At 34.1% G+C, this 26,302-nt stretch overlaps 1 protein-coding gene across 1 annotated transcript in view; it reads right to left on the bottom strand.

The window, feature by feature from the left end:
* The window catches only part of Mmp16 (matrix metallopeptidase 16), a 183,225-nt gene that overhangs the window by 67,380 nt on the left and 89,543 nt on the right, over window positions 1–26,302 (bottom strand). Inside the window, exons 2-4 of the mRNA XM_057790517.1 lie at window positions 24,241–24,389; window positions 19,017–19,139; window positions 13,769–14,073 (exon numbers count right to left, since the gene is read on the bottom strand). Of these exons, the coding sequence (XP_057646500.1) occupies window positions 13,769–14,073; window positions 19,017–19,139; window positions 24,241–24,389 (577 nt within the window). The remainder of the gene's footprint in view (window positions 1–13,768; window positions 14,074–19,016; window positions 19,140–24,240; window positions 24,390–26,302) is intronic.

Raw genomic sequence — 26,302 nt, forward strand, 5'->3', positions numbered from 1 at the left:
ACATGGTTTAAAAGCTATTCATGACCTAGCACACACAAGGAAATATTTATATTAGCAAACTATTAATAAGCAATTAATAATCATTGATACATAAATGATTTTTATGTGTGCCAGAAAGTATGGGTGTCATAGATGCCAAAGAGCATGATAGGATTTTTGTTCTCCCCTTAGTTTATCTATCTATCTATCTATCTATCTATCTATCTATCTATCTATCTATCTATCTATCTATCTATCCATCCATCCAGGATCTTTCTATATAGTCTAATTGTCTTTGAAGTCACTTTGTTAAGGAGACTGGCCTCAGACTTGCATTAAGCTTTCTGCCTCTGCTTTCTGAATGCTAGGATTCTAGGCACCTACTCTCATGCCTAGCTGAGGACTTTTATTCTTAGTTAAGGAACTGAGAGTTTAGTTCAATGAGTATGAACTTCTTCTGAGCACATTAGACTCTCAGAAAAACTGAGAATCTGTGGAAATTCTCACACGACACTTAAACACATTTGCATCCAATAATTAGAGTTATTTGTCTCTCACTTGGTCCACTGGCAAATCATTATTTTATGGGTATGTGATGTGGGATTCCACTCTGTATGCTACGAATATATTTTTTATTACCATTGGTTAATAAAGAAGCTGCTTTGGCCAATGGCTTAGCAGAGTAAAACCAGGCAGGAAATCTGGTCGGTGATACATTTAGAGAGTAGATGGAGTCAAATCAGACACCAATCAGCCACCGAAGGAACAAGACATGGAGAACAATGAGGTAATGCCATGGCCATGTGGCAATCCACAGACTAATAAAAATGGGTTAATTTAAGATGTAAGAACTAGCTAGAAATATGCCCGAGCCATCGGCCAAACAGTGTTGTAATTGTTAAAGTTTTTGTGTGATTATTTGGGTTTGGGTGGTTGGGAAACGAAGAAGCAGTCTCCATTTACAGGCATAAGTGTTTCACCTGGAAGCGTATCTATGCAGCACACGTGTGCAGTGCCCACAGACGTCATATGAGGGCACTGGATCCTTGAGGGCTGCAGTTTTAGATAGTTGTGAGTCGTTATGTGGTAACAAGAAATTGAAACTCTGGAAAGCAACCACTGATCTGAATCTCTGAGACTCTCTTCAGGCCCAAACATTTAGCTTTTGAGATGAAAAAGAAATTTCAGCACTACTTCTCAGATCATATAAATATTGAGAAAATATCTGAGAGTCAAATGATAATACTGCATTGTAATTTAACCTCAGTATAAGAGTATGGTTAGAGAGTTTATGCAGCTAAAGGAAAAGGAAGGCATTAGAAACTCACAGCTTCTAAAAAAGAGAGAGAGTCAGTTTTCTTCAAAGGTGTGGTCTCTAGGAAGTTTCCTATGCTACACTGGATGGTTCCATACCCAAGCACATATAGGGACTGAATGGTATCAAAAGTGTTGCATACATGTATAAGATTCTCGAAGACCAAATTTTGACTCAGTAAGTCAAAATTCTTAGGGAATAAGGACTGAAATGAGGAAGGGAACGATAAAAGCAAAAATAATTAAGTGACAGAATAATGAAAACATCTTAAAAACTTTCACATTTAAAATGACTTACTGATAACTCCTTATTGACCAAACTCCATGTAGATTTGTCTCATTTTACACTTGTTATTGCCAACAAACACAAAATGTCACTTAGATTTTTCAATAACTTTTCAAAAATAAATATACTTGATTTTTGAAAGTCATTTGAAGAATTATAGAATTATGATATAGTGATAATTGGAAAATTCTGCCCATTTAAGAAATGAACATTTCATTCAGGCAGCAGTGGTGCACACCTTTAATCCCGGCATTCAGGAGGGAAAGACAGATCTTTATGAGTTTAAGGACAGCCCAGCCTGGTCTACAAGAGCTAATTCCAGGACAGGCTCCAAAGCTACAGAGTAACCCTGTCTCAGAACACAAAAACAAAAACAAAACAAACAAAAATGAATATATCATATTATTTTCACATAGTATCTGAAATTGGCATTTCTGCACCAATTTATGCTTAACTGAATTTTGACTGGAGATAAGGAAATGACAGAAAGTAGGTTATAAGCTGTTTTATTCACTTGCTTATATCTATAGATAGAAAATCAGTTCTCACATATACTTTGTTATATTAAGTATCTCTTTCTTGACCCCCTGAGCTTTTCACACAAAAGAAAGGTATATTGTAATTTCATGATATGGGTCTGATATACACTAAGGCTGTCCTGTGCTGATCAAGTCACATAGGAAAGAGGAAGTGTTATGTACATGCATGGAAAAATACTTACCTCCTACAGCTTGCCCTGCAAAACCTTCTTAAAGTTGGAAATTGGGACTGCCCGAATATTAGAAGAGTCCCTGGCAAAATAATGCTTATGTTCACAAAATAACTGTTACCTTAGCTTGAGAGTTCAAGCACTCACAACTTGTTTTATTTTACACTGAGGAGGACTTTCTGGTCTGACAGTGAAGAAACTACTGTTGTGGAAGTACAACTGAGATGGATTTTTATGGCTTATATATGATTTAATACTAAGATATTCTTACTTCTCTGCCTCCTTAGTTTTTTTTACCTTTATAAATAAATTTCTTTTCAATGGTATACTGTAAATTTTCTTTTTTCTGGGAGCATTTACTTCAAATAATTAGAAAATTAGAAATCTTAGAAAATTAGAAATTTGATAAAAAGTCTTAGCCTAGCCCCGCTCTTTCAACTTTTTGTAGAGAGCCAGTAATGACCTTTGACAACAGAGAGGGCACTGAGAAAACTAAGGACAGACAGTCAGACAAACAACAACAAAACAATTACTCTCGCTATGTCTAATTAGGGTTACTCACAGGAGCATGGTTTAAGGGTTGTTTAGAAAAGAATGGACACCATATAGAGAAAAGGTTTTCCACCCCACAAACGGAACCAATTACATGTCCTTAAGGAGGAGTGGGACTTGTAGTCGCTCCTCATCATCTATAGGGGAAGATCAATGGACTCTATCTTGTCCATGTATCATGGAGATAATCACAGCTAAGGAGAACTAAGGACACAGTGCCTATGCATGGTTAGTTGATAACATTCTACTACAACAAATCCTTTCCTCATTTTCTTCCCACTTAATGTCTTTCTCAAAGACCAGAACCTTACCTCTCTGACACATGAGGATATGGAATGACTCCCTTTCCTCTTCTCTGAAAGAGTGGAAATCCCATTATGAAATATTAATCAGCAAACACAGATCACCTAAGAATATTGATTGATCTATGGCCACACATCATGAGGAAAATAATACTCATATATAAAAGAAAGATGCCCACAGAGATAGGATGGTGTGGTTCCCGTGTACCCACCTACACTCTGGAATCTTTCTTGTATGCTCTGTTTCATATAGAAAAAGTAAAATTCAAGGAAGCTTGTGTCAAAATGGCGAGTTCCTGAGATACTTATGCCCTCACAAAAGAGTATATAAACTTCAGTGTGAAAAGTGTAACAAAGGAGAATTAACATGTTATTGTTTCCCACATCCTGACTTATCTAGTTCAACACCATCACATATTATAGACTTAATGCTTAGGGGTGGAAATTTCATTACTTAAAAAAAAAAAAAACAATGTCCTATGCTCAAGTGTTTTTATAGAGAGCCATCAAGCAAACAGTAATACAGATATCCAACAAGTGCATAATAAAGAACATCCTTGCTTCATTGTGCCTTGTTTCAACCTCCTGATGGTGAGCCTTTTCCTCAAGCTGAAGAGTTTCTCAAAAGAAAATAAAAAGGTAGATATTTCATTTTTTTAATGTAGGGTTTCAGTATTAATTCTGAGGAGTCTTTTCATACTTGTTTTTTTTGTTGTTATTGTTGTTCTAAAGTACAAGTGTTTTCTCATTACCTACGACTGCTGGTTTTCTTTTCAAAAAGTTACTTTGTATAGACCAGATGTTTACATGAAATACAAAACAATTTTGAGCTGAACAGTTTATGAATTATACATTTTCAAGTGGGCTTCCTTCTATCTTCCTTCTATCTCCCACTTTCTCTCTCTCTCTCTCTCTCTCACACACACACACACACACACACAATATTTTTGTTTTTATGTTTTCTTGTGGATCTTTCCATCATACTATTTTTAACTACAGAAAAAATTCAACATATTTTACTGGACTAGTCTATATAATGATTACCTAGATTTGGTAATCAATAGCTCAAGACTTTTGTGGCAAGAGTTTGCCATTGTACAATTCTTTTTATAGAATAATAATTTAAGCTAAAGTTTGTGTTCCAAAGAGGAAACATGAAAGTTTGATCAACATATTATCGTTCATGTATGAATAAAAAAGGTAGAATTCAAGATCACAAATTGGATAATTTGTCTAGTTAGGGCTAATGGGGGTCAGATGGAGCAGTTCATCAAAAGTATTTTAGTAAAATGATAGACTTTAAATATATAAGTGGAACATATGAATAAAACCATAAGTTTTATGCTAGGCCTGGTATTCACTGAGAAAATTTTGCACACTATTTCTGGATCTTGGAATAGGATGTGGTGTCACTAAATGCCTTCCTTATCTGTCTTTAGAACATTGAAACTGAAACAGCAGGATAAAAATGGAAATGAAAGATTTTTTTATAAAATAATAGATGTACTTAAACTTTAAGTTGTGATTTATACAACATATTATGTACCTAAGACTCTGAATAAAATAACAAAATACCTTGCTTGTTCCTAAATAAACAAACATGAAAAGCCAAAATTGTAGCTTGGAATTTGGCAGAATATTCTGTTGGCAGAACAGTTAAGAATTTCAAATGTTCTGAATAATGTTTACTTTCTAGGATTCATGACTTGGAAAGAAAGTATAGCTTAGATGTCTATATATGTGTGTGTGTGTGTGTGTGTGTATAGATATCTGTATATCTATATCTACATATGTTGTCAATTCTCATGTGATGTTCATGAGATTTTTAAATAATGAATGAAGCATCTGTTTCATGATTTTCACAGACTTTATTAAAATATCTATCTAATATAATAACTTTACTGTAAACTTGGACATTTTCTCCTACAACCTAATAGATTAAAACTGTATGAGAAGTACTGACTAAGACACAAAAGTCATGGACACCAGGATCTAATGGCTTCTCTTCACCTTACCAATCCCTTAATTTCAAGAAACCAAATGTTGGGAAGCAGTTTTCTCATTTGGAATAAAAGGATTAAAAATTAGCATGCATGGGATTCTCCCTATGCTGCAGAAATGAATTCTCACAAAATCTCTTCATGTATCTATGTTTACCCATGTACAATACTCAAAGGAATAAAAGTTTAGAGTAAATAACTCAAGTTGGAAAATAATATATAGAGATGTATTTGCCTACCCCGGTGTCTTTGAAAACACAGATTTTTCTTTGTGCATGACTCAATTTATCATAAATAGTACACACAACACAGAAAGTAGGGTAAAATCTATCAAATAAACTCAACTTGAAAGCATAAATGTAACCACATGAAGAAGGAATATTTGCTGATGCTAAATGTAGTAGCACTTTCTTTAATACTTGCTCCTGGATCATTGGTTTCCATGAGTTTTCATAACACAGAGCAAAAGTGTGTGTTCTACAGCATCCCTACCAAGAATGCAACCTAGTTAGTGGACAGGTGTCTCTGGGTAACTGATTACAGACAATATCTGCAGCCCATTTTGGAGGGACAGCTGACAAAGCAGCTTATTCATTAACATAGACATTTATACAAAACCTTCAGAGTGTTTATTACCAGTTTTAAAAAGCCACTAAAATTATTCATAGTCCAGTCCAAATTCTGCTCTCCAAACCACATTCTAGTATCTCTGAACATATAACTTACTTCTCAACAGTTCTCCTAAAACAAAATATTAATTGTCTGTTTCTTCATGTTTACATCATAATATAGTAGTACTATTATACATGTAGCTCTGTAGGTCTATAGTTATGTTTTAGTATCTGTTGGGTGATCAAAGATGGCCCAGTCCCTTTTAAAGAAGAAAAAGTGAGCTACATCTATTCATTATGTAACGACATGCTGGTGCTTTTGAGATATCTGTATTTCTCAGAGGGAGAATTTCCCTCTGAAACACCCTTGAATATTTTAAAATACTCCTTCTGTCCTTTCCCTGTTCTGTTTTCTTAGTTAACTTGATAGAAAAATGCTACTTACCAGGAGCTACCTCAGCTGCAGAGAAGCAGGGTGTGTGTCTGTGTCTCTATGTGTGTGTCACTAAATCATGCAAACTGATTTTTATGTGGAAAATAACAGATTTTGTTTGTGATGGAATTGAGTTTTTATGCTTGAAAAGATGGGACACATTTCAGGTATAAGTTTTCATTCATTTTTTTTTGAAAAATTACAATGGTAATGGACTTATTTCTAAACATGATATCAGTTTAACTGAAATGTTATATTTCATAATTTCAAGGATTAGAAATGTGAGGGAAGCTTAAAATGTGCTGCTTACATTAATAATCTATGGATATTTTAGTGATATCTGTAGGGCAGAATTATCAAAATATTTGAGTAGTTATATTAAGCCCCAGTCAAGATTCTGATGAGACTTGTTCTTGGAAGAGCTCTCACCTGGCTCATTCATTTCGTATGTTGCCTAGGCACTCTTTAACATGACATATGACTACTTCCACAGTGACTGATAAGAAAAAGATTGCCTAAGTTGGAAATTGTCATTTGTGGTTTTATTTGTGAAGTGATTTACTACTGTCTCCTTTATTTTCTTTAGAGAGGAATGATGTTATCCAGTGCACAGTGAGGCAGGGGAAATTACCTAGGGTACCATGACTAAGGTTTGGTCACTGGTGGCCATCTTTGAGGGTGGTTAATTGGGTATCAATAATATCGAGTGAAATATTAATGGAGAAGTTTTTTGTTTGTTTGTTTTATGAAGACACTAGGTGTCCACACTAATTGCAGTTACAATTCAAAGCTGCAGCTCTCTCGACATTTGATCTATAAGAAAGATGATACACTAGTCTTAGGGAAGATGGCTAATTTTCCAGTACCAAGTATAATTTTGCTCAGTTCACTATAGGGAAAAGTATAAAAGCTGAATATCCACTTTTTAAATGGTTCTTAGAATTAAATAAATTTTGAAGTAGTTCTAAAAATAATGCTGGCAAGGATAGGGGAAAAATGGAACAGTTATTCACTGCTGGTGGGAGTGCAAACTGGTGAAACCTTTATGCAAATCATTACTAAAGTTCTCCCCAAACTGAGAAGCAGATATATCATACATTCCAGCAATAATATCATTATATTCCCAAAGGACTCTGTGATCTACTTTGGAGATATTTGGCATTCATGTTCACTGTTGTTCTATCACAATAGTCAGGAAATAAAAGTGTTGATCATGTGATAAATGGAAAACAAAAATAGAGTACATATGCACAATCCAGTGCTATTGAGCTATAAAGGAACAGAATTTATGAAATCCACAGGTAAAGAGCTGGAGCTGGAAACAACTATTCTAAGTTCTTGAACACAGACCCAGAATGACAGATAATACATGTTTACTCCTCTCTCTCTCTCTCTCTCTCTCTCTCTCTCTCTCTCTCTCTCTCTGTCTTTCTCTCTGTCGTGTGTGGATTATAACTTTAAATCTTTAGGTGTTTTGAAATCAAAACACCCATAGAAGACAGAAAACTATTGAAGACTCTAACAATCTAAATAAACTATTCAATCATCTCCTCTATATCTTAAGTGAACTCTTAACAGATTCTAATAATTAGTCAGACATTGTTCTTTCCAGAGACAATATTCCTATTTCTGAAGTAATATATGTCATAGAACTATTCTTGGCACCCACCCTTCTTTTCATTATACCATGTTTTCTGGCTAAATATGTAATCCTCTAAATGCTTTTATCACCCACATTATAAATATCTAGATCTAATGCTGATAATGTATGTAGGCTTATTATGATGACTTGTCATGAAATATTAATATTGACAGCTTTCTTATGTGTTTATCTTTAGTCTGTTCATATCTGGATGATTATATGAATAGAATTTTTCCAAAATAAGCTTTTCTATCATAAAAAGAAATAAAGGTTTTCCTTTTCAACAATGAGTGTACAGCTTATCTCACCATGATTTCACTGATTCTTTATACAAGTCTCTCTTCCTTTGAGTCCTTTTAAAGTTCTTTTATTAATCTTTATTGTCCTTTACAATTTTCTAATCAAAGTGCATTTCAATCAACTGAATTCCACTACATGCATTTATTCATCAAACAAAAGTCTACTGAGAATCAGATTCCACACATAGCCCTGATTATCAATGAGCTCAGTCTGACACAGCAGAGTTATAAACAGGAAAAAAGCACGAAGAGCTCAAAAGAGATGCTAACCCCATCATCATAAAGCGGCACAATGTCCTCAGTCAGTTAAGCTCCAGGATCAGTCTACAGTTCTCAGAACAAAGAGGTGCCAGAAAGTTATGAAACAATGGCACCTCCTAAGATAAATACTTATATGAACCAGTGAGGTCTCAGGTAAGGAAACAAACCATTTCTCATGACTTTGAAGGGGGACTGAGTCTCGTCATTTAAAATTAGTAGCAGGTTGACCAGAGACAACCTAATAAATATATCAACTTAAGAAATACTGAGACCGAATGGCATGGGTGACAAATGTACAAACTAGCAAAGACAGAGGGGAAGCTATAAGACCAATTAATTGTGAAAAGTGTTTAAAAATAAAGACCATGAAAATATGCCAAATACAAATAAACAGCTTTGCTAGAAAGCCAGCTTCTGTTCCGGACAATGAGACAAATACTGATACTGATAGATTAAAACACAGAAAAGATGACAACTGTCAAGTACAGGAACACAATAAGTTCTCTTTTTAAATTATACTCTGAGAACCCCATGGGGGAAGTAAAGTGGAATCTGGATTTGGAGCTCAAAAGAAAAGCTAAAACAAATGAAGGCTTTTATAAATTATTATTATAGGAATAATTTAGGTCATAGGAATAGATGAAAAGATAACCCAAGAGGAAGTAGTAGAGAAAAGCACAGGGGAAAATGATAAATAATATGAAAGACCTTCGAGAAGTCAGATGGAAACCTCATACAGTATAAGCTCCAGTGTATTTGTGTGTGTGTGTGTGTGCACGTGTGTGCGCGCACACGCGCGCATGTGCGTGTGAATGTGAAACAAGGCAAGCCCAGAACCATTCCTATACCTTATTAATTTTGACAGGAATTAAAACTTCTCAAATATAATTGTTTCAATTCATATGCTATTCTGATGGTTATGAAGATCTAAATATAAAAAATAATTTAATACCACATGATAATCATATAATGCAACAGAATTTAATTGTTTTTAAAAACTAACATTTGGTGTGGGAAGTCCTTCTATGCATGCGTTGCTTTTATTAGTTAATTAATAAAGAAGCTGGCTTGACCTTTGATAGGGCAGAGTAGAGCTATGCTGGAAAAATTAGACTGAATGCTGGAAGAAAAAAGGCGGGGTCATGAGATTCCATGGAGCCACCAGAGCAGAAAGATGCAAGTTGCTAGCTCTCACCTTGCTGGTAGGCCATGAGCCTCATGGTAAAATATAAAATAATAGAAATGGGTTAATTTAAGAGATAAGAGTGATCTAGAAATATGCATAAGGTAATAGACCGAGCAGTGTTGTAATTAATACAGTTTCTGTGTGATTGATTATTTTGGTTCTGGGAAGCCAGGAACAAACAAGCGGCCTTCCTACAACAAACATTTGTTTAACTTTGTATTGGATCTAGTAAAATGAAGTAAACATAATAAAATGAGTAATATTCTAGGAATGAAGAAGCCACTCTAGTAAATAAAGAAATAACGTCCTTCTTGAATATGATGCCTAATTACCTTAAAGATAGGCTCTTCATGTTTTACTAAAAACATGTTTAAAATGTATGTGGCAATAAGTTATTTTAAGAATTTTGCATCTCAGTAAGTTCAGTAAGTACTCCTGTGTTAGGATTCATTTAGGTCATTTGGCATATAGTCAAGCAATTCTTTTTCTAATAAACAGAAACCTAAGGACAGACAACATAAACAATAATCGCTCAGACTGTGGACTGACTGAGAAACATCTTCAAAAGTACTCTCTTGTCACTTTTCTTCATCAAAAATCAGCATGGAAAAACATGCAGTCTTCCGAGAAACCCTATGTAGCAGCAGTAGCTGCAAGGGGAACAGAAAGCCTGGTGCAGCACAAGATGATTTAATGTTCTGGTTTGCCTCTGGCAAGAAACATGTGTCTCTGTGACCCATTATACCATTTTTCAATGACTCTCTGTGGTCAATATGAAGATCAATATGGAGACACCCACATAGTTATTCTCATAAGAGAAGGTAAACTCATGAAAGTTAAGGTCTAAAGGTAAAGTTACTCATTTCATATTTAATAACAATACACTTATAACGTTTGGTTTTCAGTGAAATTATTATATCATTTCCACTCCATATTTGTTAGATAGTGCTGATCACCTTATGCATGTCTCTTTACACAGTGAACTCAGAAACAATAATCTGTTACTGCAACACACACTCCTACACACATACACACACAGTGATGGACATCATCTCAGGGTTTCTTAATGTCAGACAAGTATTTCATCCTTGACCCTTGAAACATACTTTCATGTTAACAGTATTATAACATATATCATAATGAAATTCTTTCTGTTTCAGGATAATTTTCTGAATATATTTATATATCATTTTATAGGCATGGTTATTTTTTCTCTCGTAGGTGATTGATTTGAAATCTTATTGTGCTAGACACCTGTTTATACAAAAGCAATTGGTGTGATGCTTTTTTTTAAAGTGAGCAATTCTACCTAAACATTTATTATTATATCATATCTTAGAAAAGAATAAGCTGTTATTACTCAAAATAGATTTTAACATTCTTCTAGAGTTAAATTTTTTCACTTACACCAAGGCAATAAATGCTTTTAAAAATCTTGCCTAGCTAAATATTTTCTGTTTAGAATTACTATGTCCATACTCAACTTTTTCACGAATGAAAATTCAATATAAGTTTAAAAATGACATCATGTTTTATTCATGATGTATTCATATGTAAATGTTCTTTTATGTTTTAATAAAATTATGGTATAATTCCATTAGTGATAATTAGCTTGAGCTTTAAAAGACATCATGACAATAAGCAAATTGGTCAAAGAGTAGGCAACAATAATCTGTAGTTACTGATAGTCTGCGACAGTCTTTATCTCTTTTCAGGTAGACAGAATTCAAATTGCCTTCATTAGAGGGGTAATATGCTGTGCAAAATGAGCAAGGCACTTATCAAGAGGCTCTTTCATTTGCATATTTTTGCTGCAAAACCAAGCAGCAGTGTTTTCTAGCTGCTCAAGAGCTGTGAATGAAAGGGAGAAAACCAGCCAGGTAAACAAGCCAGGGCAGTCCAGGACCAGATTAAAGGAAAAACACAGTTTATCAATAGGGATATCAGAATTGTGCCTTTTGTTAATCTGTGCTACAAAAGACAACCTTGATGGCTTTTAGAAACTAGGATGTAAAACTGCATGAATTCTTTTCACATCTATTAATACCACGAGCAAAGTTGGAGGCTGCTCTTACAAGAAACGATCAATACTTCAGACTGACACCATCTAGCTGCTAGTTCTTGCTGCTTAAGATTCTGAATTTTAATTAAGCAGTAAATCATTATGGAATTATATTTTCAGATGTCAATTAACATGCCCTTAATCCCTAGCAATTCTGAAACACTGTTATTTTGCAGAATTTTTCCTTTAGGATTCTTCCGAGAGCAAGAGTCTTAATTGACTGGTAGAGATATTTTTTTCTCAAAATTTATGACCAGATATCAAATAATTATATTGCTTAAGATTAAAGCTGGAGCTTTACATCACAAGAATATTATTATTATACTTTAAGTTAGAATCCACAGTACAAATTAAGAAAAATAGATTGCATTCTTGAAAACATCTGGTCAAACATGTCTTGACCTAGCTACAAGTATTAGGTCATGCTATATTTGAGATTTTTTTTTCCACTGACACATTTCTTGGAAAACTTTTTAAATCAAATGAAACACATAAGCATTTATAGTACTGGTCCCAGTCAGATTAGTGTAAACATTTTTCTTTCCTGTATAATCAAATCCTCATTTTTTCTGTCAGTAAACTTGTTTATTTATAAATGTTTGCCTGCTACCTTGTAGAGCAGAAACCTAAAGCTAAGTGCTACTTTTATTGAGGATCTCAGTAATTTAAGAGAAAATATAGACAGCTTGAGAGACATAATCTTTATGCAATATTTACATAATTTAAATTTTTGAGGACACAAACTAAATGAATGCAACTGGTAACATTCAACTGTGACTGCCAATGTTTCAGTATTAGAAATGGAGTGTTATAAATAAGTAAAACATATTCTACACACAGTATACATTGAAAACATTTCGACTTCCAGTGTTCAGAGCCTACAACATAAATTTCACAATACAAATTGAAACAAATGTATTGCAGGCTATTTGAGATAATGATCAGTTAACCAACATTTAAATATAAATATGTTTGACTTTAAAGTTTTGACTTTCCATTCCTCCATAAAAATTCCATGACTTTCTCTCATTAGCTTCAGAAAACATACTAATAAGGTAAGACTAATTTAATACTATAAAATACAGAACTATTAACTTGAAAGTTCGAGTTAGTATCACATATTTTATTTTGGTAAACATTAAGATTAATCTGTCCTTTGAAACTGATGATTAGTTTTAAATTTAGTCCTAGCAAATTTACATTATTCATGACTTTACTAACCTTTATGTATCATAAAAAGAGCAAGGTAATTAACAAAATCCATCTACTAAATGTTCTCATGAACTAACAAAACTTAATTCTATGACTAACATTAACTCATGAAAGAGAATCAAGAGTTTTATTAGCTGATTAGTTGTCATAAAAGCAATACACAGTGTAGTAGAGCACCATTTACAAGAGCAAAAAAGGAAAATTATTCAGGGTTGAAATATAAGAAGGAAGAATTTGAACACTAAGGCATCATCAGACTCTTTGGTCTGAAAATGTACATTTGTGTACAAGAAGAACTCATTCTTGGATTGGATTTTCTAGCTGTTATGCTGCTGTTGGCCATCAGAACATAATGATGGCAATTAGACAATAGACAGATATGTTTTTTAAAAGATGCAAGACGTATGCTTGTGAGACAATGTAGATGGTGTTAAGATAATTAATTACATTGCCATGTCATAGCCCAATTAAATAGATGAAAGACAAAAGAGAAAGAGAAAGGATCATAAAAAAGAAGTGTAATTGTGATACTGGGACTGAAGATAATACAAAATACACAGTGTAGCATAGTATGTATGTTAGAATATATTTCACATGGAAAAATGACATAAGATGTATATGATGAATATCTCAGAACTTTAAGGATAAACTGTAAATTAATTTAAAAAGTAATGATTTGCAAAAGCAATGCAATTTTGTGTTTACACTTATACCTATTCCTTCAAAGAACACATACATAACTAAACAAAGTAGTGATTTCGATCAATTATTTTCCCAATCTAAAAAAGCCTTAAACACTACTTTTATACTTTTGCAAGTAACATATAGACTCTCTGCCTTAATTTTATCAATTAAAAATTATTTGAGCATCTTAAAATAAAATAGAGATCAATAAACTTGGAAAGAAATGATGCACATACCATCGTGATTGGGATTTCCCAGTGTCCATGGCTCATCAGAATCAAAATGAGTATCTCCTCCAATTCCTGGTCCCGGGAAATAGGCATGTGCCAAAAATCCTCCCTCCCCATCAAAGGGGGAACTGTCTCCATGAAAACCAGATGCAAAAATGATGGTTATATCCACATCACGTTTGCCATTTTCTAGTTCACTGTAGGGAACTTCTTCAAATGTTAATGGAGTTACATTCTGCCACACATCAAAGGCACGGCGAATTGCTCTCCTGGTCTCCGGGTCTCCAACTTTTGGAGTTACGTTCTTTATACTGAAAGTTGGAAAAGACAATGATCAGTGTGGCTTCTTGGGTGCAATTTAAACTACTGTAATTTTTTTCACCTCTTTAGTTCAAAATTATCAATGAAAATGACTATTATAGAGCAATAGAATTCATTCACTTTTAGTGACTTTATAGACATTGTTCATTACACCAGCTATTTCATTGTCATCAAGGGGGCATTCATGTGCCAAGGCCATTAGGAAGAAGATCTGTGTAGGACGGGTAGTGGGAGGTAGAATGACAGATCAACCTGTTTTCTAAGTCATCAAACAGGTGCAGGAGCTTTGAGCTGAAACAAAAATGCCAATTTCTTTTTATTTCCATCATTGAAGAAGTATATCACTGTAATTAGCCAATCAAATAATATCTTTATCCATAGATCTGTGAAAACAAACTCAGCATGAGCAAGTTTTAACTTTGTTAACAAAGGCCCAGTTATTGTGCTATCTGATATTCTGCTCTGCTTAACTGAGCCTTTTCAGTTTAAAAAAAAAAGTAACTAAAATAGCTACTTACAACAATGATTTACACATTTTGTGAATTTAAATGAAACCAGGAGTAAATGAAAATGTTATCTAGACATTATTAGTTTCACCGTGGTCTAACATTAATATAAGTTGATGAGGCAAATCACTATTTTTGATTCATTTAACACTACTCATATATATATAAATTTCCCGATAATTTCTATCAAATACAACATATATGAAACTTGTTTGTAGAATTTTATGGTACAGAATGCAGCTACAGTTTAAAATTAACAGATGAATACTATAGGGTTCAAAAGTTTCAAATCCTTTCAATCAGTAATATTCTCCACATAAGATTACCTAAAGTAAAATCTTTAATATAAAAACTGCTAGGATGTTCAATGGAATATAGCTTGCTGTACAGTCATCAGAGGTGATTGTCAGAGCTGCAATCTACAATGATAGTGATGTAGCCAAAATATGCCATTAAAATGCATGCCATTGCTAATAGTGGACTAAAATTTATCTCTCTTTTTCAGATTTATTTATCAACATCAAAACTTTTTATGATGTACTTTCTAGTAGAAAAGGTAACATTCTGATTATATATAACTAACTTGTTTATAATCATTACAAATGCCATAATAATAATGACCTTACTTGGGCACTGTGAGTGTGACAAATAGTGAATAAACCTTATTTCATCCCACCGACAATACATGGAGGTAAATATTAATACATACCTCACAAAAATGTGATAATTTGCATGAATTTAAAGGAACCTTTCCTGTGAGAGAGATGAAAATGCTCTGAGGAGCATTTTCCTAAATACCCTGAGCGTCCATTGTTCTGGATTCTGTATACCCCATACATCTAAAAATGAGCTTCCTTTTCCTTTATAATACATAGTCGAGGCCTTATTTACATTTTAATATGTCGACAAATATTATTTATTCTATACAAAAAAGCAGAGCAAAGTTGGGAAGCAAGGAGTGATCCAGGAAGCTGCAAGTGGTAAAAGGCTTTGGAATTAATTTTATTCATTATTCTCATAAATGAGGTGAATGTTTAACTTTCAGAACAAATCTCTAGCACGAACTATTGACAGAACCTTTTATGTAGCATTAAAATCATTTTGCTTCATAATTTTTAAATATTATCTTTTCACCAATGCCCTCTCCCTTCACTTTGTATTTGTTGCTTTGAGTGGAGGAAGAACAAATGGAGTGTTGGGAATGACTCTTGATGTTGGTCTTCTGCCATAAATAAATGACTTGATTCACAATGAGGAACGTATACGGTGGCAGAGAAAATGATGAAATGGAAGATTTTAAAAACTTTTGCAAACCCCCAGATGGAAGATGGTGGAACTAGGATGCATTTTTGAGGGGAAACACACAACTAGATGTAACATTAGTGAAAGGATGGGTAGAAGAAACTGCTTTCTGCCTTCTCAAGGATGGGTGTTTGTCGGTTTGAGCAAGTCTTGTCCACCATTCAACATACTGTCCTATGTTACATTTTGAGAAAGAGGAAGTATCTCCTTGGAGGCATCAAAGTCTTCACAGCTTGTTAGAACTCATTTCCCATCTTGATGCAGCAGAGGTATGCCAAGTGAAGGCATCATTCTTAATCTTGTGCAAATTAAATTACTGGTAACCATTTATCCTCTTTATACATTATGGAACTACAAAACTGCTAAAGGCATGCTATTTGGAAGGATTTCCTGCAGAATGAGTACTTACCTAGATTCCTCACTCAGAATACACAACCAACAACAACTCAATATTTCACCACCAGAGTCTAGCCACCTTCCTAAGCCAATCATGAGGGAATATTTTTCAGACACTACATATAACAACAAAGGAAGTGAATGAGTTGGGCATTATGGGAATTCAAAAAACTTCTCTTAAAAAGATCACAAAGACAATGGAAGGCAGAACACTAAACAAGAGAAAATGGTTGAAGGTATAACTTATTAAAGACTTAGAGAAAAACTGGTAAGTTTCTTAAACAAGAAAACCATGTAGTTATTAACCAGAAAATCTAAGAAGACACTTCACCAAAGAAGATATTCTGATAGCATGTAAGTGCAGATGATGCTGAATATTATATTTCATTAAAGAAATCATCCAAGTATGATATGTCCATGAACAATGAGAATCCCGCCACTGTGTCCTAGTTAGTTTTAAGTCCATTTGACGAGCCAGATGCTTTTGGTGAGAGGAACGTTTAATTGAAAAAATGCCTCATAAGATCCAGTTCTAAGGAAACCTGTTAGGCATGTTCTTAATTAGCAGCTTAATTGGCTGGGAAGGCCCAGCCCTGGCGTGAACCCTGAGAATTTGGCCCGGAGCTCTATAAGGAAGCAGCCTGAAGAAGACAGAGGGAGCATGCCAGCAAGCAGCCCTACTCTGTGGGCTCTGTATCAGTTCTTGCCTCCAGGACCCATCAGATTTGAGTTCTTATGCTTTACTTCCTTCAAGGGACTGTGACTAAAGATAATTAAGCCTCCAGGTGGTGATCATGCAATCTCTAATCCCAGCACTCAGGAGGCAGAGGCAGGAGGATCTCTGTGAGATTGAGACCAGCCTGGTCTACAAGAGCTAGTTTCAGGACATGCTCCAAAGCAACACAGAGAAACCCTATATCAAAAAAAAACCCAAACCATACCAAAACAAAACAATGCTCACATCAATATTACAAAAAAAAAAAAAAAAAAACACCACAAAACAGTAATTACTGAGGGTTTAGAGAGAAAAGAGATGAAATAAATTGGTAAGACATGAGCTTTTTAGGGCACTGAAGCTACATGTATAATATTTTAGACGTAGACACATGACATCATACACCAGCCAAGTGAATAGAACCAGAGTGAATGGTAGTGTGACTGATAGTTCTCCATCAGCAATACAGAGTGATTCTGGATGATCATATTTGCAAATGTGCCATACTAAGGAAAATATTCCTGACAGCAGAAACTGTGCTGTTCAAGATTCATTGGTCTAAAATTGTTATGAAAATGAAAGCCTATAATTGTTTAAGACTGCTATAATTTTTATTATTTTGTAATTGTTTAGAATTATGCTAGGCTTTATAAAAAGAAGTGCAAAGTATAAGTGACAGTAATTTTAATTTTTCAAACCCTTCATTTTATAATGGTCTATTAAGTTTCTAACTAGTTCTGTGTCACCAAACCAGGAAAAGAATTGCTTTCAGTCTTGTCTAACGTATACACACAGTCTCCTACCTTTTTACTAAGACTACTTGATAATGAAACTCACGGGAGAAAGAAGGACAACAGGCATGAATATTGCTGTTGCTGGGGAGATAGAAGCATTATTCCATATTGATTTCTGGGAATAATATTTAACTTTCTTTTGAAAGCACAGATAGTGTAAGTGGTATGAAATGTTTCTATAACTAAATGAATAACACACAGAAAAATTTAAATGACGGTGAATACTAGCTTCACGGGAAGAGCCAAGGTTATTTTGTCTTTAATTTATCTGAAGAGTAGCTGACATAATTTTCATATAACAATTATCTAGTGTTATTCTATCTGGGAGGACAATATGAGATTATAACTCTGATTGAGGTTTGACCTCTAATAATCGAAATAAGTACAAATGTCATATTCTAGTTGTATACAGAGAAAACCAAACCAAATCATTTCAATGCTACCTTTAAACACTTCATTACGGCCTATTTGTGAAAATAGCAAGAATTATAATTTCCTCTCCTAATCATATAATTTGATTGAGGTATTTTTGGCATACCCTCTCCATGTAGTATCTTTCATCTTCTATCCATTGGTTTAACAAGTTGTTTCAAATAATCTTATGAGCCTCATCTAAGAAGAAGCATTTCATTAAAAAGACTCCCTGATTTTCTAGAATGGCTAGGCCAGTCCTGATGTTGGGTGGGTATGTTTTCTTTCTTCCTTTTCATACAGACATGACATTTATAGAATTGTTAGTCTCCCCACTGCTATATATTCCCTAAGGACACACAGGGTCCTCGTGTTTTATCTGTTGCTCTCCAGGGTCTGAGCACTGTTCTTTGATCAAAGTGGAACCATTAAAGTAGTAGTAGTTCAGTGGGTTAAAAAAATACAAAATTTCCAGTGAAGTAGTGGTAACATTAGGTTGTCTGTCATTCTGCATCACTAAAGACAACAAAGAAAAGATATCAAGTTCAGTAATTACCACAGCAAAAACCGAGCACGCAAACAAAAACCAAGTGGTTGCAGTATTATCAGTTATTTCAAAAGCATTTTGTTTAAAAGATAGAATTAAAAGCCATGCTACTTGCTTATTTTTTTGACTAGAAACACCTTTCAAAGGACAATACGTCACTGATTACAGACACGTAGTCCATGTTCATAAAATAGCATGTATCAAAGAAAATGACAAAGCAATGGAAAGAAACAAGATTGGGGGTAGGGATGGGTGCTTGTACCTGTAAGTGATATGTTTGTGTTGCCACTTCTGTCCAGTTAGTGCGTACCGCTTTCGACGAATGTTGAATTTGGAGCTGCCTCTTGTCTGGTCCGGGACACCACACCGAGGCTTCTTCATCCAACTGAAAAAAAGTGGATATTTTTCAGCAACTCTTCTTAATGATTTCAAAGGGAAAACAGACAGCAATCCATAGAGTGATGGGGTCCATGTTCAATGTCCTTACAATTTAAACTAAATAGATGCTGTGAACTTTCAGAAACAGTTAACACGATATGTTAACTACACAAAATTTTCAGCCCATTTACTTCCTCCAGTAAACTTTGAGATAACTACAGAAAGAAGTTCCTTGAAATTTCTATATAGAATCCACTGTTGAAAAGTATGTAACCTAGGGGAAATCTTCACTTCATGTCATCTATGAAATGACACTAGGGGATCATCGAATTGTCACCTTCTGTGTGCTGTGTTGTTGTTATTTATAAGATAAATTTCTCATTATAATTTCTGAGTGTAATAGTCTATTATAATACCTTATAATATATAACTATATATATATAATATATATAACTATACTATTCTGCTATAATATCTCAATATGATAATCCATTATAACATCTCATTATATTATGGTTAGCAATGGGAACTAATTCTACAGTACAATTTTTTTTTCTGAGATAGAGTTTATCTGCATAACAGGTCTCCCTAGCTATCCTAGAACTCACTCTGTAGACCAGGTTGGCCGCAAACTAACAAGAATCCTCCTTACTCTGCCTCCAGAGTGCTGGGATTAAAACTGTGTGTCAACATGACTATCTTGAGTACTAAGATTTGTCTCAAACTTTCAGCATGTTTTCGGATGGGATATGAGTTAGCACTTTTTAAAAATAGCATTTTAAATTTATTTCATCTATATGAATGTTTTGCCTACATAGATGTCTTTGTACCATATGTGTACTTAATGGCCACAGGGTCAGAAGAGGCAGTGGATCCTTTGGAACTGGAGTTACTATTGATTGTGATCTACCATAAACATGCTTGAAATTGGACCCACAGCCTCTGGAAAAGTAGCCAGTGCTCTTACCTGCTGAACCATCGCAGCTCCACAGATTTTATATTTTTCATGCTCCTTCTAGTGGCAGAGTTCACTAGGGCAGAGACCCTGTCCTCCAGTCAAGAGCAGTGCATTGTCTGTTCATATGGTGCTGGCATTTTACCAATTTTCTTTAATTTCAATCATTACTCATGTTTCCAAGTAATAATCAACTTCAATATTTTTAAAATAATTTTCAGAGTAAGCAGTTCAGTATCACAGATTGAAAATCAACATTGAAATGAAATTCTAGTTTCATGTATTAATTTTACTATGTAGTCCCATGTCATAGTCTAACTTGTTTTCTAGGGCATAACATTTGATAACTGCGATGTTTATTACCTACCCTTGAGTTTTGTTTAAGCAGAAAGTTGTTAAGAATTTTCAATATTTTCCCTCACATTTTTTTTCTGTTCATTAGCCTCTTTACTAACTACCAAGATCATAATTTTTTGTTGCTAAATGAATGAGAAAGGAAATGAAAGTAATTTTTTTATTTTATAACAAATATGAGTTTTAAAACATTTGAATGGACTTGAATTTAGTAATGGTTTTCTTTGAATATTCACAGTATAGCTTGGTACTTTCATGTGCATTTAAAATCCTGGTACCTAGACAGGAGGTTTAAAGACGTTTGAGAATTACAGGCCAGCAAAGTCACAATCATTCCAGGACACATGAAGAAACCGAACAACACTGATAACGAAATTTATTTATTTATTACTTTATCTACATTTTTTAGTATACTTTTCTTTTGCTTTGCTTTTGTTGTTTTTTTGAAAAAAAAACTGATGGAGTCTTCTTATAAAATGACTTCAAAGTTAAAAAAAACATTTGTTTTTATAACTGAATTAACTTTTTAGATGTAACTTGCTCAAAATTGTTTTTTATACTATACATATATGAGAATAACAACATTCAACAACAGAATTACTTATTTTACAAGAAAAGTATTACTTTCAAAGATTAAAAGTTTATTGCTAGTATTATTTTCTCTGAGTATAGTATTATTCTCAGAGAAATGGGGACATCACAGTTATAAGATATAGTAAATCTCATTCTATTCTAAATAACTTTGTTTTCAGGAAAACCACTCCCTTTCCCAATCCAATGGAATGCATCCTAACTCCCAACTCCTGGGAAACCAACTTACCTATGCAGGATTAAACACTGTAGAAATGAATATTTCCAGTCAGCTTGATTTCTGCTTTCATGTTCAGGAGAGCATCCCATTTAAATCAGAAATCTTTCTACTTTTTGGATAACAGATATTACCATAGCTATCTCTTCTCACATTTTTCATGACTAGTCACCAGCTCAGGAATAACATATTTGTACAGGAATATGTAATATACTTATTTTCTACACAAAACTTAGACCCTTAGTTTAAAAAAAATGGTTTTAGTATTACATCAGTTTCAACACCCCAGACTGTGAATACCAGTCAGTGATCTGTCACTGGGTGATTGATACAGGGTTCTGCAATGTTGCTGGGATTAGTTTGGAAATCCTCATCCCAATCAATCTTGTGGCTGAAGACACTGTAGCAAAGTTTCTGGAAGCAGCACTAAGCATGGCTGGAAGGGACAGTGAGCTCTCACACACATAGCTGGACACGTTATCAGTTTGATGTACAGGTGTATACATGTACTGAGAGAAAATATACTTTCAAAATACATTACAATAGGTTAGACATGCTTCATCATTCAGGCTTTCCAAATTTTAGTGACATGGAGGAGTGATAGCTTGATAACTTGATAGCTGCTGTCTAGGAATGCCTAAATATGCTTCTTTTATTATTTTAAACATTCATAGGCTGTATCATTATGGGGAGGACTAGGTCCACCAGGTATACAGAGATTGTTAAAGGCAAATTTACACAGCTCAAACATTGAGGGCTTATTTTTTCTATCTATCTATCTATCTATCTATCTATCTATCTATCTATCTATCTATCTATCTATTCATCTATCTATCTATCTATCATCTATCTATCTATCTATCTATCTATTCATCTATCTATCTATCTATCTATCTATCATCTATCTATCTATCATCTATCTATCATCTATCTATCTATCTATCTATCTATCTATCTATCTATCTATCTATCATCTATCTATCTATCTATCTATCTATCATATATATATATAAGCTCATTAACTGCCTCACTGGGCACATGTGCAACTGCCAAGACAGAAAAAGCAAAGATTAAAACACTGAAGTGCATGGGGACAGTGAAGAAATATCCTGCTCACCACAATCATCTAAAAGAAGTCAGCTGTTGTCTACTCTTATTAAGGTGTTACACTCCGGATAAGCTCTCAGCCCTCTGACATAGCTACCAAGCACACATCTGCAGCGACAAGTCTTACACACCCCTAAAGCGATACTGTTAGGAAGCTCTTTCCATACTCAGACAGTAAAAACATAAAAAAATTAACTACAAAAGACATTTTTTTCTAAATTTAAATGTATTAGTGGACAAAGGAATAAAATGAAAAACATTGGTATTTCTAATTAGTCATCTCAACTAAAAACAGGATTTTACATTCTACTCCATTTTCATAGTAAGTTTTTAGAAATGCTACTTAGATCTAAAACAGTTCAAATAAAACATATTAGCATCTGTTGACTAAGCTGTGAGTCTTTTTTTAGATCATCAGAACTGCTCAAATATGCACACATACATGGCACATATATGAAAGTAGAGAGAATATTAAGCACTGAAAGAGATAACCCTCTCATCATGCATTCTTTGCTATATACTGCTATATATCCCTTAAACAAGAACCCCCACAAGTTACATTTAAAATTAGAAAACAAAAATCAGGCATGCCCTACATACGAGCTTGAATTTCTCAACTTGCTAAAATATATTTTATGCCTACTATAACATTGTCTATTCATTAAGGAATTTAAGTGAGCTTGTTTAAATAATAAATTAGTTAGTCAACTTATCATTTAAAAGAATTATTATACTATTAGACAATGGATTTAGTTTTTGGTGGAGAATAAATGCAACTATCTTTCTAATGTCAGTTCCAATGAACAAAAAAGTAATAAAATATTCTATTCAAAGCATTACCAAATTTGTTACTTAGAAGTGTTTAATTACTTCAACATAATACAAGGATTACTAAAATTGGAATAATCACTTTAATTGCCTGAGAATTATAGCTCAACTGTACCATATGTCTGTTCGTCAAAGGAGGGGGAGGATTTTTTTTAAATTTAAAATCAGATGAAGAGCTAGAGTGACCAGGGTTGTGAATATTTACAGTTCTTGTAGAGGAACTGAGTTCAGTTCTTAGCACCCAGATCAAGCAGTTGACAATTGACTGTAACTCAAGCTGCAGGGGTACTTTCTCTCTGACAGCCATGTACTCACCATAGAAACCATACCATCCAATAAACTCTTTTATAAATTGCCTTAGTCACAGTGTGTTGTAATAGTAATTGAAATATACCTAAGACAAGCAGCAAACACCCTTAACTAAGGTGCCATCTCTCCAGCGCAGTTTTTTGTGAGAAGGCTTCACTCTCGAGTCAGTATTTACATGAAACTCACTGTGCAAGCCAAAATGGTGTCACATTTGTGTCAATCACCCTGCCTCCACTTCTATATTATTACATTATAAGTGTGGACCATCATAACTTATAATCATGCAGTTTCAGCATGGTTATCCTTATATGTTAATTTGAATTAAAGAAAGCACAGAGCAATGCTTTTAAAGCATGATTAGAGGGGTTATACTTCAAAGTATTTGATATGAGGAGACATAACACCTCAGTATTAATTATTTCATTGAAAAAACAGACAGCAAGAAAATGAAGTCATGGCGCTTCTAGTTTTAGCAACAATAAGGTTTAAGGCCAAGCAATCTAGAGCAAAAGAGGGGCTTCATGGAAGAGAATGGGGAGAGACAAAACAACGGAGCAACCTGACATTGTATATGCATGATATAAGAAAAGCCTCAAAAGACTGGGGTTGGAAATAGGATACATTCCAAAGAAAAACTTATAGAAGCAAAATATATCAATAGTGGTTGTTGAAGTCTGCGTAGTTTTGTCGACAATTTATCTGGGCTCAAGAGTCCACGAGAGAAGGAACTGGGAGGACGTTACTTACTCAATTGTGTTTCTGTCCACTTTTCCTGTCATGTTAATGCCATAGAACTGTTGCATGGCAGCTAGGGCCGATTGCATGGTCTCTGCAGAACGCAGCACAGACATTCTGGGATCAGTCGGTGGAAGGTAGCCGTATTTTTGTAACCAAACCTGTAATCACAAGCACAATTCCTTTAGAGCACCTTTACAATTTAACATTATTGTTATGGAAACTGATTGATATCTACACTAGATGGTAAATTTATTTGATATATTTGAAATAAACCTTATGTACTTTATCTTATGATTCTGAAGTGGTTGTAGACGTTTCTAACATTTTACATGTGAATGAGTAAAAAGTGTGATTAATCACTACTGAGGTATTTACTATACATAATTTCTATACCTAATATGAAATAGAAATACAAATAAGATTTCATGCATCCTCCAAGAACCAAACTCCAAAATCATTTTTTTCCAGAAGCCTGCCAAGACATCCTTGCTATAAGGAGTAAGGAATATGCATAGAATGTATCTAAAGAACTTTTCTATGGACAACTGAGAAATGCCTGCAGCTGGGATGGGTATCTTTACAGAGGAACTATGCTACTCATGGCGTTTGCACACAATATTCATGTAAACACTTTACCCAACTGTAGCTGGATAGTCTCAAGACTGTGTAACACTTTCATATGAGGAATAACCATTACTTAATGTAGTTCATAATTTGAAATTGATAGATAATATTCAACTTTCTTAGTGGTTTAGTTTCCTGATTCTCATCTTTTCCTCAGGGAGAAGACTTGGGAGGATGGTGGGAGAAAGAAGTTAGATTAAAGGAAATGTCCTCATCTGAATTCAATCAACAGTTAAGAACCATTTGAAGTCAAAGAAAACAAAAACAACTGAGGGCACTGGAGGAAAAGAATCCATTCCCACCAGGAGGACAGGCATGCTTTCCCAGAGTCTCATGCCTTCACTCCACAAGTACAATCCCTATCCTTGCATGCGATTTCTTGCCTCAGTCTTCCCAGGGGTTTCAGGGTTTCTTTAACAGCAGTGAACTACTTGACTAATTGCTAAGTCTCATGGGAAGTCAGTCAGCTGGGGGTGTTTCTCCCTGATGTGGCCTAGTTATCATGCAAGTGATTATATGGGAGAGCGAGTTTTTCTGTAATAACTGGCATTATATAAGTTATAACTATTGCCCAGAAAATTCACTTTCCAAGCGTAAATAACTATCCAATAAAATGCATTGTCTAATGCATTTTATAAAAGATAATATTAAATATGCAGGATTTAAAATGTGAAAAGAAAAGGATAAACTTCCATGGAGTCTCAAAAATTTACACACCTAAAATTACAATCCATATGTATCATCAGCTTGATAAAAGCTATTTAAAATGGGCACTGCACTGCAATCAAGAAGGTGATTGGTAAAAGTCAATCTCAAAAAGAGCCACCTAAATGAAAAACGTGTGTCATGATGCTTCTCATCTAATCTGTAATGAGCAGGCTGCCAGAGAAAGACATTCAGTCACCTATTTAGCAGTGGCGAAATCAGAGAAAGACTCTGGTATTTTCTCAATGAAGGAGGCAGTCAATAATATTACTTAGTATGAAATTCAATATTTTAATTCAATTGCTTTAAAAGAAGACTTTAATAGTATAAATGAGCAAAATATTTTAAGCTCAGTAAATTTTCTATAGCAGCACATTTATGCCTTACGTCCTAGAAAGAGCTTTGTTGCTAGGTTACACTTTGGTGCTCAGCTACTGGCAATTTCATTTATAAGAACAGTAAAGATAAAACTATTAATAAGAAAACCTATGATTTATGTTAAAATATAGTAAATATAAAAATACATAAATATGAAGTGCATAATGAAAGATATCATGTTTTAAAAAATGTACATTTGATTTGAATTATGCCTTAATCTTTCCAAAACAAGTGATTTTAAATAATGTAAAAATGAAGTTTTATATTTCTTCTGTTTATTCTCTTATATTTTGCTCTTTATCATGGATTGCTGCTTTTTCTTATGAAGGACAAGTGGGTAATTCTTTTTAGTTATAAAACAGCA

Source organism: Chionomys nivalis, chromosome 16 (assembly GCF_950005125.1).
Source record: "Chionomys nivalis chromosome 16, mChiNiv1.1, whole genome shotgun sequence".
Taxonomy (NCBI): domain Eukaryota; kingdom Metazoa; phylum Chordata; class Mammalia; order Rodentia; family Cricetidae; genus Chionomys; species Chionomys nivalis.